Genomic DNA, 14,376 nt, shown 5'->3' with positions numbered 1-14,376 from the left:
CTCTCTCCTTTCTGCTCTGAGTCCGCGCAGAAGCAGTCGGGTCAGCTCAGCAACCCCGTGCCTCAGCGTACTCTCCTTGCTGTCACCTCCAGGGACTTACACCTGCCCTTACACTGCCTCGCTTCTTCGGCCACCTTTTCCTCTTTGGCCGGCTGTCAGCTCCCAGAGTCTTGCACCATCACCTTCTGCCTCCTGTGAGTTGACTGCTCTGAGCGTGCGCTCAACAGCGCTCACTCTCTGGTCCTGCGGCCGATGCATCTCCGGCCCCCGCCCACAGCCCTCTGACAGGTGGCTCCCCATCTGTCTCAGCTGTCTCCGCAGCTGCAGCTGCACCAGGGGGCGGGTCTCCACCCTTTCGGTTCTCACTCAGGCCATCTAGCCTGTCCTCAACCTCTCTGGCATGGGCAGAGTTAACTCAGGGAGAAAAGTAACTTATCCTTTCTTGATGGGAAAAGTTCAAAAAGTACAGCGTGTTTTCTTTAGGGCTCACTGTTTTCTTTTGTTTATCCTAGGCTTTCAGCGTAGTGGATTACAAGCTGGTGCTGCTAATCACAAGCCCATCAGTGGGAGGAAGATGAGACTTTCTGCTCCTGTAAAGATTTACAGCCTTAGAAACCCTATATAGGTGTCTATGAGTTGGAGCCAACTTGACCGCACACAACCACAACAGGCTCCAGGTTCTGGAGAAAGGGAAGGTCAGAAAAGCTAGGTGGTGGTGGTGAAGTGCCATCCAGTCTATTCCGACTGGTGGAGACCCTGTATAGGGTTTCTGAGGAAGAACTAGTGAGTTTGTTGTTAGCCCCGTGCTTATCCATCCTACAGAGCCACATCAGGACTCCAAAAAGCTAGGTAGAATCGTAGAAACTGAGATTTCCTCAAAAGAGTGGGTGGATGATCACTGCCCATTAGAGTGTTGTGGGGTGACTTATATTCTAGCCCCACTTCTGGTGCTATTTAGCTATGTGGCCTTGAACAAGGCACAACTAACCTGGACCTCAGTTTTCTCATCTGTACAAAAGTGTGCTAGAGCTTTGCGGCATCTACTTCAAGAATGAAGACTATTCTCAGCAACTAGAATGTTGACACTGGGGAGAACATTAACATCAGTCTGAAGGGCCACATAGCATAGTCATAGTGAAGGGCCCCCAGGGAACCCTGTGGAGGGACTTGAACCACATCAATGTGGAAGCTCAGCCTCCTGGGGAAGAAAAAGAGGCTTTGTGTTGACAAATGGTGGGGAAACAGAAAGGAACTGGCTACAGTCCACACCATCTGTAGTCATGTGCAGAATATGATCAAGGGTGTTACACTGGGCTTCCGTTACAAGATGAGGTCTGTGTATGCTCACTTCCCCATCAACGTTATCCAAGAGAGCTGGTCTCTTGTTGAAATCTGAAACTTCTTGGGTGAAAAATACATTCGTAGGGTTTGGATGAGGGCAGGTGTTGCTTGTTCAGTATCTCAAGCCCAGAAAGAGGAATTAATTCTTGAAGGAAATGCCATTGAACTTGTATTAAATTCAGCTGCTTAATTCAGCAAGCCACAACAGTTAAAAACAAGGATATCTGAAAAATTTTGGATGATATCTATGTATCTGAAAAAGGAACTGTCCAACAGGCTGACAAGTAAGATATAAAAGCTATCCAGCTATGGAAACAAGTCCTGGTGATTCCTAATACCTATTAGTGATATTTTTGATGTCATAAAATGTATCTAATCCAAAAAAAGTGTGCCAGAGTTATGATTTCTAACCTGACTCTTAATTCCTTTGAGGGCAGGGACTATGTCTTGATTCATAGTCACTTTCAGAACAAAGCAAGCCTACAAATCATTGAATAAATGAATATACTACAACTCTTTTGGGATTGAGAATGTGGGATTCTAGTTCCAGTGGAAGCTGCTTAGACTAAAAGGGCACATAGCTGGGAGTTTTTTTCTTTTCTACATTAGTGGAAAAAAGTGAACTTTTTTTGCCTCCTATATCTTTATTGGAGTCTTGGTGTTGCGCTGTCGGAAAAGTACAGGACTACTAACCACAAGGTTGGCAGTTCAAACTCTCTAGCCACTCCTTGGAAACCCTATACAGGGTTGTTGTGAGTCAGAACCAACTTGACAGCACTTAACAAAAACATAACTTTATTATTGATCTTATATATTTTTTGTTGTTAAGTGCTGTCAAGTCAATTCCAACCCATAGCCACCCTGTATAGGGTTTCCGAAGAGTGGCTGGTGAACTTGAACTGCCATCCTTGCTTGTGGTTCAAACAACTTTGTAGTCTAGTGCATTAACCCACAACGCCATACCAGGACTCCTCATCTTATATTTGTTGTGGTCCAAAGTCTAGCGCTGATCCTACAGCGCCAGGACTTACAATATGCCTGATATTTTGTGAGCTCTGGTGTGGCATTGTAGAATAAGCACTGGACTGGTAACTGCAAGGTCAGTAGTTCAAACTCACCAGTCACTCCATAGGAGAAGGATGAGGCTGTCTGCTCCTGTAAAGATTTGATCTCAGAAACCCTTTATAGGATTGCTATGAGTTGGAATTGATTAATTGGCAATAGGTTTGGGTTCAGTTTAGTCTGGTTCTAAAGTCAGTGATGGAACAAATGGTTAAGCACTCAGCTCCTGATTGAAAGTTGGTGGTTGAATCTACTCAGAGGCACCTTGGAAGAAAGGTCTCCTGGTAATCTATTTTTGGAAAATCAAAGCCACTGAAAACCTTACAAAGCATAGTCATCCCGAGTTTCGAGTAGACTTGACAGCAGCTGGCTTGGATTTCTTTTAGATGTCTCTAGAGCCCACCCTCTTATTTACTTTGTTATTTAAATTAAAACATTTTGTAATAGTTAACATCTTCAGAAAATTAAAATGGGAAATGTTAAAAATGTAATCTCTAAGTTTGAACAGCAATGTCTTAATTATCTAGTGCTGCTATAACAGAAATTCTACAAGTGACTGCCTTCAACAAACAGGAATTTATTCTCTCAGTTTAGAAGGCTAGAAGTCTAAACTCTGAGAGTTGGGTCTAGGAAAAGGCTTTCTCCTTTTGCCAGCTCTGGGGAAAGGTCCTTGTCTCCTTTCAGCATCTATCGGCCCAGATGGATCTCCATGTGTCTTGGCATCAATCTTTCCTTGGATTTAGGAGCTTCACAGTGTAGTGACCCCAGGTCCACAAGACACATCCCACTCCCGGCTCTTCTCCCTTGGTGGTAGTAGGTCTCTCCTTCTCTGCTCACTTCTCTCTCCTTTTATATCTTAAAACAGATTGACTCAAAATACAACCGAATTCTTTAGATTTAGTTTGACCTGATTAACAGCATGTTTTTATTAAGTGCCACTGAGTTGGTTCTGACCCATAGTAATTGGATTTCTGAGTAGTGGCTGGTGAGCTTGAACCACCAACCTTATGGATCAAACTGACCGAAGTCCAGTGCATTAACCTACAGTACCACATAGAAGGTGAGAATTTATAACACATAAGATAATTACATCAAATCAGAGCAGATCACATCAAGAAGTGAGGATTTATAACACATAAGAAAATTACATCACATTATGGGGAAAAATTATATTCTATTAGGTATTATCATGGGGAGTTTTTACATCTTAACTACTAAACCACTGAGAATCCTGTCCCAGCCTAGTTGAAACAAAATCACAAGTGACTAAGTTGGAAGTACACAGTGAGACATGTATCTAATTGTATAATTTACTCCTGTTTGCATTTTAATGCCAACATATTAACCATACGAATGCTATTTAACCAGGACTCATTTTAAAGTGATATTGGGGTATACTTTTCTTCTTTTACACATACATATAAAACCGACAGACATATTCTCTTCATAGGGTATAAAATAATTGCACACTATATTACAATCAAAGAGTCCTGGTGTGGTGCCGCACTGGACTGCTAAATACAAGATCTGCAGTTCAAAGCCACCAGCCACTTGGAAACCCTATACAGAGTTGTTGTGAGTCAGAACTGGCTCAACAGCACACAATATATTAGGGTCAAAAAGAGGCCTGATGGTGCAACAGTTAAGCACTCAGCTACTAACCAATAGGTTGATGGTTCAAGCCTACCCACTAGCTATGAAAAAAAAAATAGTTATCTTCTATAACGATTTCAGCCAAGAAAGCCTATGTGGGCAGTTCTGCTCTGTCATATAGAGTTGTTATAAGTTAGAATCCACTCAATACTACCCAACAAACAACAAGTAGTTACCCTGGGAAAGTATGTAATTGAAGGACTAGATGGGGTTAAAGAGCAGCCTACATGGTCTATGGGTTTCTGGTAAAGGCTCTTTTCTCTTGTCTATGAGCTGCCATCCCTTGGCTCTGTGGTGTTGATCTGAGATGATCCTTTGGCTCACATGTCTGGACCAGATATAAGTTGTGCATCTGGCAGCTGTGTTCCCCTGGCTGCTCAATCTGAGATTGAACCTTTATTTCAAATAAATCTTTATTTCTTAAGCAGCTGCTGCAGACTTCCAAAGTCTGGCCAGAGGCATTGACTGATTGGTTCAGTGTATATACGGAAGGCCTATTCGGCTATCAGGAGTCCTGGTGTGGCACTGTAGGATAAGCACTGGACCACAAGGTTGGTTTTAATTCAAAGGTCAGCAGTTCAAACCCACCAGCCACTCCTTGGAAGTCCTATACAGGGTCACAATGAGTTGAACCAAACTTAACAGCAACAGCCATCACCTCTAGGATGAGACCTATTATGATGTAATCACCCAGTGATGTGATCTGATGTAGCTACCCATATGTGTTGTAGATTCTCACCTTCTAGTATGGCATTATGGTAGCATCAAGGGGCTCAAGCGTGGCAACAATTGTGAGGTTGACCCAGGACGTTCTGAGATGCATAGAATCGCTATGAGTTGGTACTGATTTAATGGCACCTAACAACAACAATGAATTATGTTAATGAAGGAGCTCTGGTAGCTTAGTGGTTACAGTAGGTCAGCAGTTGGAAACTACCAGTCATTCCGCCAAGGGAAAGATGAGGATTTCTGTTCCCATAAAGATTTACAGCTTCGGAAACCCTGTACAGGGTTGGCACACCACCACCACCACGATGTTAATGAGGCCAGATGCAATCTATAGGAATAGGTTGTTATCTTCAGTCAATCTCTTTTGAGGTATAAAAGGAAAGAGAGAAGTGAACTGAGCTTGAGGGGCTAGGAGTGGAGTATATCTTTGGACCTGGGGTCTCTGCCCTGTGAAGCTCCTAAATCCAGGGGAAGATTGATGTCAAGACACAGGGAGATCTCCAAGGAATGTTGGGCCTACAGATACTGAAAGGAGACAAGGACTTTTCTCCAGAACCGACAAAATGGAAAGCCTTGCCTTAGAGCTGGCACTCTGAATTTGGACTTCTAGCCTCCTAAACTGTGAGGGAATAAATTTCTCTTTGTTGAGGCATCCGCTGTAGTAGAATTTCTGTTATTGTAGCACTAGCTAGCTAAGACAGCAGCTAAGCGCGTTAACCATCTGCACCACCCAGGGACTCTGTGAGGACACAAAGGTAAATAAAATTCAGCTTCTGCTCTCAAAGAGCTTATAAATAAACAGTCAGAGATATATTTGGATCTGATGAAGATGGCACAGGACCGGACAGTGTTTTATTCTGTTGTATATAAGGTTGCTATGAGTCAGAACCAAATAGATGTCCTTAAAAAAAAGTTCTCAAAATGTGTCAATTGTTACTTTTATTGTCACAGAAACTTTTTTTCCCTCCAGTGACCATAAAGATAGATGGTAACTCCAAGGCTTGGGCTAGAGGTATAAGCAAATGGAGCCAGCAGGAAAGGAAAATATTGAGTTGCTTTTTCTAGCCTTTAGTTAGGATTCCCTCCAAAGGGTACAAAAGGTAGTGACAGCTGCAATAGCTTGCATGATGACTGAGACCGCTGTGAAACCAGCTGTTCCCACTCATAAGGAGGGACCAAGAAAAATGCTTAAGTGTTCTCATGTGGACCAGTGGTGGCTAGAGATAGAGATTGCCTTACCCCCTATGAACTGCTCTCTGCCCTTTGGCTGTAGATACGTATGCAACCTGCAGTGGCCTTGTGCAGGAGAAAAATATACACAGGAAATTAAAGACAAGCTCTCTAGAGGAGAAATTCCTCTAGAGCTCTGGGCAGGGAGCTATGGAATTTCTGTGACATTCAAAAATAAATTGGGTAGATTTCCATTATCACGAGAGAAATCAAGTTTCTGAATAATATTTACTATATGATTTAATTTACATACTAAAAATCTATATATTTGTGCTTGTGAAGAAGCCCTGGTGGTACTGCTAACAGCAAGGCCCAGGCACTCCTCAGAAGACAGGTGAGGTTACCGCTCCTGTGAAGATTTACATCCTGAAAACCCTATATAAATTTGCCAAGAATCAGAGAATCAACTTGATGGCAGTGGAGTTGGTTTAGGATATGTATGTGTCTATATGTGTTGTTGTTGTGTGCCATCATGTTGGTTCCAACTCATACCAACCTGATGCACAACAGAACAAAACACTGCCCAGTCCTATGCCATCCTCACAATTGTTATGTTTGAGCCCATTACTGCTGCCATTGTGCCAATCCCTATTGTTGGAGGTCTTCCTCTTTTCCACTGACACTCTACCAAGTATATCCTTGGAACTGATCGCTCCTGATAGCATGTCCGAAGCATGAGAGACAGTCTTGCCATCCTGGCTTCTAAGGAGCATTCTGGCTGTACTTCTTCCATCACAGATTTGTCTGTTCTGGCAGTCCAAGGTACTTTTGATATTCTTCTCCAACACCACAATTCAACTGTATTGATTCTTCTACGGTCTGCTTCATTGTGTGCATGTGTGCATATGCTGCTGATGTGAAGTGCTGTCGAGTTCTTATACATGTATTCCATGGAGCAGCTGGTAGGTTTGAACCACCAACCTTGTAGTTCAAACTGACTGTGGGGTCCGGTGCTTATCCTACAGTACCTCACTATATATAAATAAATTAATAAATATATATATATATATATTCAGAGTCCTGGTGTGGTGCTGTAGGATATGCACTGGACTGCAAGGTTAGTATATATATATATATATATTCAGAGTCCTGGTGTGGTGCTGTAGGATATGCACTGGACTGCAAGGTTAGTGGTTCAAACCCACCAGTCGCTCCTCAGAAACTGTACAGGATTGCTATGAGTCAGAACCGACTCAAGGGCACTTAACAAAATATAACTTTATTCGAGTCCTGGTATGGTGCTGTAGGATGAGCACAGGACTGCTAACTGCAAGGTTGATGGTTCATACCCACAAGCTATTCCTTCGAAACTCTATACAGGGTCACTATGAGTTAGAACTGATTCAAGAGCATTTAACAACAGCAACATATGTATACCGACCAGCTGCTCCTTGGAAACCCTATATAGGATTGCTATGAGTTGGAACCGACTCAAAGACACTTAACAACAACATATGAAGAACAAAGACTCCATAGGATAAGCACTGGACTGTGTACTGGACTGCGAACCACAAGGTTGACAGTTTGAGCCTATCAGCTCTCTGTGGGTGAAAGATGAGGCTTTCTCTTCCTGCAAAGATATACAGGGTCTCCATGAGTCAGAACTAACTCGATAGCACTTAACAACAACAGCTGTATATATATAAATAAACACATTTGATGCATGTAAAATTCAAAATGATAGACAACAACTTAACGCTGGTGACCTCCAGGAAGGGAGGTAGAATTGAAAGTGGATGAGGAGAGATTTATACTTTTCATCTGTACTCCTAGATTGCTTACCTTATTCATGAGGAGGTCATACGTTGGATTTAGAAGAAATTAAATCATCTGATGACTGAAAAAGAAGATGAAGAAAAGTTACCTGCATGAACTGCTTGTTTTCCAAGTCTTGGCTCCCTGATGCTTGGCCCCTGCCTCAGCCCATGAAATCACTCGATTAAAGACCTAGGAGAAAAGACAATGGGAAAGGTTTGGTGACTGAGTCCATTAATTCCACAAAGGTAAGGCACTTGGCCTGAGGTTCTCAGGGTAATGGGAAACACTTTTCTAGGCATCCACTCCCACTCCAGCGCTGGAAAAGTTCAACAAGTGCATATAATATCAGGAACCTTCTTGAAATATTGCATTTGCTCTGAGATTTCCCCAGGCCCAGTGCATTTCTGTGGGCAGTCTTGAGACTCAGTAGCCCGGCCTGGGCCACCTCCCTTACTTCAGCAGCCCTCTTCCCAAGTTGTGGCCCTTTCCAGGCCTACGTACCAGCCCCGCCCCTCTCTCTGGACGCATCTCTGGGTCCCATCATCACCCGGCGCCAGGCCCTCCCTCCAGCCCGCCCCCCCTTTCTCCTTCCTTCCTTCCCTCCCTTCCTCTCCCTCCCTCCCTCCCTCCCAGCTCCTGCACCAGGAAACAGCCCGGATCCCGGCAGCGGCCTGACCCGTGAGATCCCCAACCTGGCAGGCAGGCGGGGTTGTAGACAGGCTGAGGGTGGGGGTAAGGGAGGAGCTGGACCTTAGGGCTGCGCTGGTGGGAGCCCGGAGTAGAGATGGTGTCGGCAAGAAGCCTTTGGCCCTGTGTTTCCCGGGAAGACAGTCATTAAACATGGATTCAGCCACACAGCTGGTAGAGCGTAGAGGGCAGAGGCCTGGACCCAGGAGCTGCAACCCGAGTCCTTCCCAGGCCAGATTCTGTTCCCTGGCTTTCCCTGCCTGGCTCTGATTTCCCCCTCCCTGTCCCAGGGCTCCACGCTGGCCGGTAGGATGAAAGGCCCCAGCTGGGGGCTTCTTGCCACCAGTGCTGGGTCCTAAGAGCTGCCATCCAGACTGGGTGAGTGTATTTCTTTTCTCTGCCCTGGGCACCCCTTTGCTTCTCCCACCTTTCTCTTCAGCCCTTACCTTTTTCCTCACCTATTCCACTGCTAACATCTTCACGGCTTGCCTCTGGGGAGGTCCTAAGCCCCTTCCTGTAGCCAAAGAGCTGTAGCCAAAGAGATGCGCGCTGTAGAGAGGTGGTCTGTAGGATGTCATAGAGCTAGTGCTTTTTTATTATTAAAAGAACCTGCTGTACTAAACATAAAATGCACTTGTTTTATATTTAATTTGGCATAATAGGAAATTAATGACCAGACCGGGTGCTGGCCCTCACCATGACTTAATTCCCCTCCTTGTCTAGTGGTCTGAGCACTCCCTCGCATCCACACCCTGCACCTCTGTGCTGGCCAAATCTGAGATACTCCTTTGGAATCTCTGCCCATATATTCATGCCAATCTTTCATTCCTGACTCTTGCAGCCGCCCGCATGGCGACCCCAGCCTCAGCCCCAGACACACGGGCTTTGGTGGCAGACTTTGTGGGCTACAAGCTGAGGCAGAAGGGTTATGTTTGTGGAGCTGGTCCTGGGGAGGGCCCAGCAGCTGACCCGCTTCACCAAGCCATGCGGGCAGCTGGAGATGAATTCGAGACCCGCTTCCGGCGAACCTTCTCAGATCTGGCAGCCCAGCTGCATGTGACCCCTGGCTCAGCCCAGCAACGCTTCACCCAGGTTTCTGATGAACTCTTCCAAGGGGGCCCCAACTGGGGCCGCCTTGTGGCCTTCTTTGTATTTGGGGCTGCGCTGTGTGCTGAGAGTGTCAACAAGGAGATGGAACCACTGGTGGGACAAGTACAGGAATGGATGGTGGTCTACCTGGAGACACGGCTGGCTGACTGGATCCACAGCAGTGGGGGCTGGGTAAGAAGCTTCTCAGTTCTGCACATCCCTCTGCAAAGCTGGTCTCCAGGGGAAGGTGGGGGCTGATTGGGGTTGGGGGCTGTCATGCTGGGAATGAGGCATGAGGGCTAAGTCTTCTCATTTGGGTAGACTCAGACTGAAAGGTGCCCTCGCTGTGGGCAGGCATAGCACAGGGCTACCATGCAGTAATCATTGGATGAGCTCATGGTCCAAAGCAGAGAACAGAATACATAGCACTGAAGGACTGCCTGCAAACGGCTGTCAGGAACTTTATACAACTGAGGACAGGGCCTGAGGGATTGGGGTGGTTATCAGGCAAGACTTGGCAAAGGACACTAGTTCTAAGAAGAATTTTTGGCCAAGAAAGGATAGGGTTCACTTGAGGCAGAAAGAGCAAATGAGCCAGGCACTCACGGAGAAGTGCACATGGGGCTTCCAGGGGGTTTGCAGACTAAAACTTTGGCCAGGGAGGAGCTGGGTGTGAGGTAGTGTTCACAGTGGATGGAACTGGAACTCTTCCTCTCCTCTTTTCTCCACTCTTTCCTTTCCTGATATCCCTTTCTCCTTCTTTCTCTCCTACTTCCCTTCTCTCCCACAGGCGGAGTTCACAGCTCTATACGGGGACGGGGCCCTGGAGGAGGCACGGCGTCTGCGGGAGGGGAACTGGGCATCAGTGAGGACAGTGCTGACGGGGGCCGTGGCACTGGGGGCCCTGGTAACTGTAGGGGCCTTTTTTGCTAGCAAATGAGAAAGTCCAGGGCCAGGTAGGACTAAGTGTGGCTGGGGGACCGGAGAGCAGGAACAAAACAGAGGCCCTTGGAGGAAGTGGGGTGAATGGATGGGCAAGGAATGGGGCGGGCAGGGGAAGGGTAGGGGGTGAGGGAGCGGAGTGTGTCAGGCAGGTGGATGGAAGGGTAAGCTGGAGACATTGGGCAATGTATTGGGAAGATCAGGGGGGCCAGGAGGTGGAGTCATTCCAGGGATGGGGGGAGGTGGCAGGGGTCATGACTATAGGTGTGGGCACACCCATCGACATCTTATCGGGAGCTTGGTTTGCAGCTCTGAGAAAGGGGAGCTTACACAAGGAATTGCATCTCCATTGGATGAGTGGGACTTGGGGAGAACACAGGAGATGCATCCCTTTGGATGGAAGCTCACGGGGTCCTCGGGGTAGGGAGAAGTGGCTGTAACGGGCTGCTGGGACATGCGTGTGCATGTGCACGCGTGCTCGTGTGCATGCTGGGCTGCTTGTCTAATCTGGTGGTGGGATTCTTCCAGGAGAAAACATTCCCTCTTGCAGTGGCAAGAACAAGGGACAGTTGTCTGCCCCCTCCTCCCAAACCCCTCCTTCCTTTTCTCTTGTCCTGGTGCCTCTAGGCTGAGGGAGAAACACTGTATCCAGACAGAGGCCTTTGGGCACTTGCCTGCAGAAAGTAGTTGGCAGGGCATTGGAGAAGAGAGCAGTTCTGCAGCAGGCCTTGTTCCTTCCTCTCCTCCTTCCTGTGCATCACACACTTGCTGCTGCTTCCTGGGCTCTGACAGACAGGCAGGGCTGCAGAGCTTGGGTGGGTAAAGGCTTTCGGAGCTGGAGCTGTCTGCTGCCCTCCTCTCCCACTGAGGCATCACAGTGCCTAGAAGTGTTCCCTATCTCTGGGACTTCTGTACCCAAATTTAAACACTAAATTGGGGCTCCAGCTAATTTTCCTTGAGTGTGTGGACATAAATGCTGATCTAGAGTCCAGTCTAGGTCCTGCAGTATGTCTCAGTGAGACTGAGAGTTGATGCCTTGAGAGAAACATTTCCAGCTCTGAGCCCCACGGATGCGAGGGTGATGTGTACTCTGTGATCAGTCTTTCTGTGCGGTGGGCTTTGGTGCTGCTTTATCAGGGGCCAGGTTATGGGTTCTAGAGTACCAACCATGACCTAGAAGCATTCATATTTTCTTTGAAGACACGCTGTTTGCATGAGTGTTACTTGTCTGTACCTCACAATCTGGGGGTGTTGAGAGCTCACAGTCCTCTAGAACAGATTCTGGTTATAACTTTTCCTTTTGAATAAGAAAATATTCACTCCAGATGCATGCCCTGAGCCAGACCTCACTGCTGCACTTTCCAAGGTGCTAAAATTGCTGCTCTTCAATTCTGACTTCAGATGCAAAGTGCTCTAGAACCCTGCCCTTGATCCCGAGCACCAATCAGCTTTGCTAGAATATGGTTCGCTCTTCTTGGAGATTTTCATTTGGTCCCAGAATATGGCAACTTAGTTGTGCTCGTTAGACTGTGGGATCAGAATTGGCCTCAGGTGTTTAGTCCAGACTTTTGCTTTTGAGAGAGGGCTGCACTTTTTAATGGTATTTATAGGGGAGGTGGTAGGCTGCATGTGCCACTTGGTCTGTCGTGAGTATGCTGATAGCAGAAACTCAGAGCTGGTCTGTGGCAGGCAATTGGGGTGGGGGTGGGGGGTCTCTGACTTGCTCAGGGCAAACTAGGCCAGTGGTTTTCAAACTGCTTGGCAGAGCCCCAAAGTTTCCTAGGGGTTGCCTCAGGAGTCCTTGGGGAGATGGAATGGGAGCTGAGCAGGCTGGGCAACTTGCCATCAAACAGAACAGCTCCCCATGTAGTTGTCTTACATATCGGGGTTCAGGGTAAGATTTTATTTGAATTATAGGGTTTGCTGCTGGAAAAAGTTGGAAAACCACTGACTAAACCATCAGCTCCAAATTGGAGCCTGTGCTCCCCCAAGTTTGGGGCAGACTCTTCACCCTCCCCTCTACCACAGGATGCCTATCCCTGTTAGCTTTCCTTTAGCAGTAGGGGCAAATGCCCTGCTCTGGGCCTTCACACCTGGCTGGAAGGAGGGGCTGTTTTCTGAAAAGGGTAAAGGCTTGGTCTGGATTCCTAGAAACATAGCTTGGATGGGACCACAGTGGGCAGTTTTGACCTGTCCTGCCCTTCTTAGCTTGAAGGGCAATGGAAATCCCAGAGACTTTTCTGTCAGGGAAAACTAGGGACTCTTCTAGAGCCATATAGTTCCTTGGGATTAGCTCTTAGCCAAGAAGGCTGAGTACGGCTCCCGATTTTTAAATCCATTTCATTTAAAAAAACATAAAATAATGTAATTGCCATTTTTCACAGAATAAATAGGTGGAGAGGGTGTTTCTTGCTCTCCAGAGCCCAACGGGACAAATAGGGACTTTGCTTTGGCCAAGGAAAGAGCGGAAGTAGGGCAACTAGGTCCTGCATTTATTAACCCCACTCCCCACTTATTTTAGGGCATATATTATTTACTTTTTTAAATCATAAAATGGCGGGAGAACAGATTTGGTTAGTTTAGAAGAAAAAAGCTCTATAAATATAAATATATATTCCTGTATTTTTATTTAATAATTTATAAATACCAAGTTCATTTGACTTTTATTTTTGTGTAATATGTAATGGTCGTATTAAAAAAAAATAAATAAAGCCCAGAAGTTTAATGAGGACTGAGTAGGGTTTGTGACTTCTATACTGTATGGCCTGGGATCAGGACATTCCTTGATCTAGTCATCTCTTCATGACCTTGCTAATGACAAGAATTATAGGTAGTTATAGGTGTTGAGTATTAGGTACTTGAGGTGTTGAGATGAAAAACAATAATAGTAAAAAATCAGGACCTTCCCAATATTCCCCTCTCCCAATCAAATGCCCAAAGCCAAGAATTCCATCTATGCCAACCCAAGCTATGCTAGCAGGGTGTATGTATGTTGGTACTTAGTATTGTGACAAGAAAAAACAAAACAAAGAAAACCTGCACAAAACCTTTGCATGATAGCAGTCATCTCCTGGACTGTGGTTCAGTCTCTAGTCAAAAGTGTGTGATAATGATGAGCATTTCCCCTTGGATCCCCTGGTGTCTACCTCAGACTTAACATATGCCTGGCAAAAATGAAGCCCTTGTTTCCTTTCCTGGTCCCCTGAGATGTTTGGCTTTAGTAACATTAATGTATACCACTAAATTGGATGGGATTGACTGGAATTACTCAGTCCATCCCTTTGCACTTCTAGTCGAGTCAGATATCAAAATTATATCTTACAGGAAACAGGGATTTCTAGTCTTTCTATAACCCAGTGCAATAAACTGGTATTTAGGTTTATGTGTTAAATTGTAGTGAAACATATAACTACTAAGAGGAATCCACTGTTACCTTTTAATCATCTCTCTGTAGAAACACAGAGTAGCTTGGTGAACATGACATTAGGGAGAAAGGAAATAGATGCTTTTAATAGTTAATGGCATCAAACTATAATGGTGCATTTATCTCCACTTCAGTATGATTGATTTATATTTGCCTGGTTCTGAAGAATAATTGGAACATCTTATTCTAATACATAAAAGGTAAAGCAAAGGAAAATAGATTTTTACAATAGAGGTGAAGACAATACTGTACTATTATTACCATAAGATGACACCTCCCCCCAAATTAAATGCACACAAAAAAGCATTCTCTAAGCAGTATTCCTGAATATTAAAGCAAGACAATGAATTCAGCTCTGGGCTTCTTGGTAGCTTAAGAAAATTGGAAAGTACAATAAAGTTCACATACCTCTTAGGATTTATAAAAGTTTATCAATTACTCAAGGAGCAAAAAGTTTTGTA

General features: G+C 45.5%; 1 protein-coding gene across 2 annotated transcripts; it reads left to right on the top strand.

The window, feature by feature from the left end:
• Positions 1-8,315: 8,315 nt before the first annotated feature.
• Positions 8,316-13,226, top strand: BCL2L2 (BCL2-like 2). 2 transcript variants are annotated; one of them, XM_006835435.1, is made up of 4 exons: positions 8,316-8,451; positions 8,751-8,838; positions 9,302-9,741; positions 10,340-13,226. In XM_006835435.1, the coding sequence occupies exons 3-4, from the start codon at positions 9,310-9,312 to the stop codon at positions 10,487-10,489; spliced, it is 582 nt and encodes a 193-aa protein (XP_006835498.1). In that variant the 5' UTR covers positions 8,316-8,451; positions 8,751-8,838; positions 9,302-9,309; the 3' UTR covers positions 10,490-13,226. The 2 variants fall into 2 exon arrangements, with proteins under 2 accessions (XP_006835498.1, XP_006835499.1); XM_006835436.1 differs by having other exon boundaries at positions 8,417-8,505.
• Positions 13,227-14,376: the final 1,150 nt, after the last annotated feature.

This window comes from Chrysochloris asiatica, unplaced genomic scaffold (assembly GCF_000296735.1).
Source record: "Chrysochloris asiatica unplaced genomic scaffold, ChrAsi1.0 scaffold00017, whole genome shotgun sequence".
Taxonomy (NCBI): Eukaryota; Metazoa; Chordata; class Mammalia; order Afrosoricida; family Chrysochloridae; genus Chrysochloris; species Chrysochloris asiatica.
Note: the sequence above shows the minus strand (reverse complement) of the source record. Positions and strands in the feature narration are given on the sequence as shown.

Excerpts from the sequence above, each read along its gene's own strand:
- BCL2L2 (XM_006835435.1), top strand. The coding sequence starts at position 9,310 with ATGGCGACCCCAGCCTCAGCCCCAGACACACGGGCTTTGGTGGCAGAC. Across the intron at positions 9,742-10,339 it reads TCCACAGCAGTGGGGGCTGG|GCGGAGTTCACAGCTCTATA; the intron begins GTAAGAAGCTTC and ends TCTCTCCCACAG.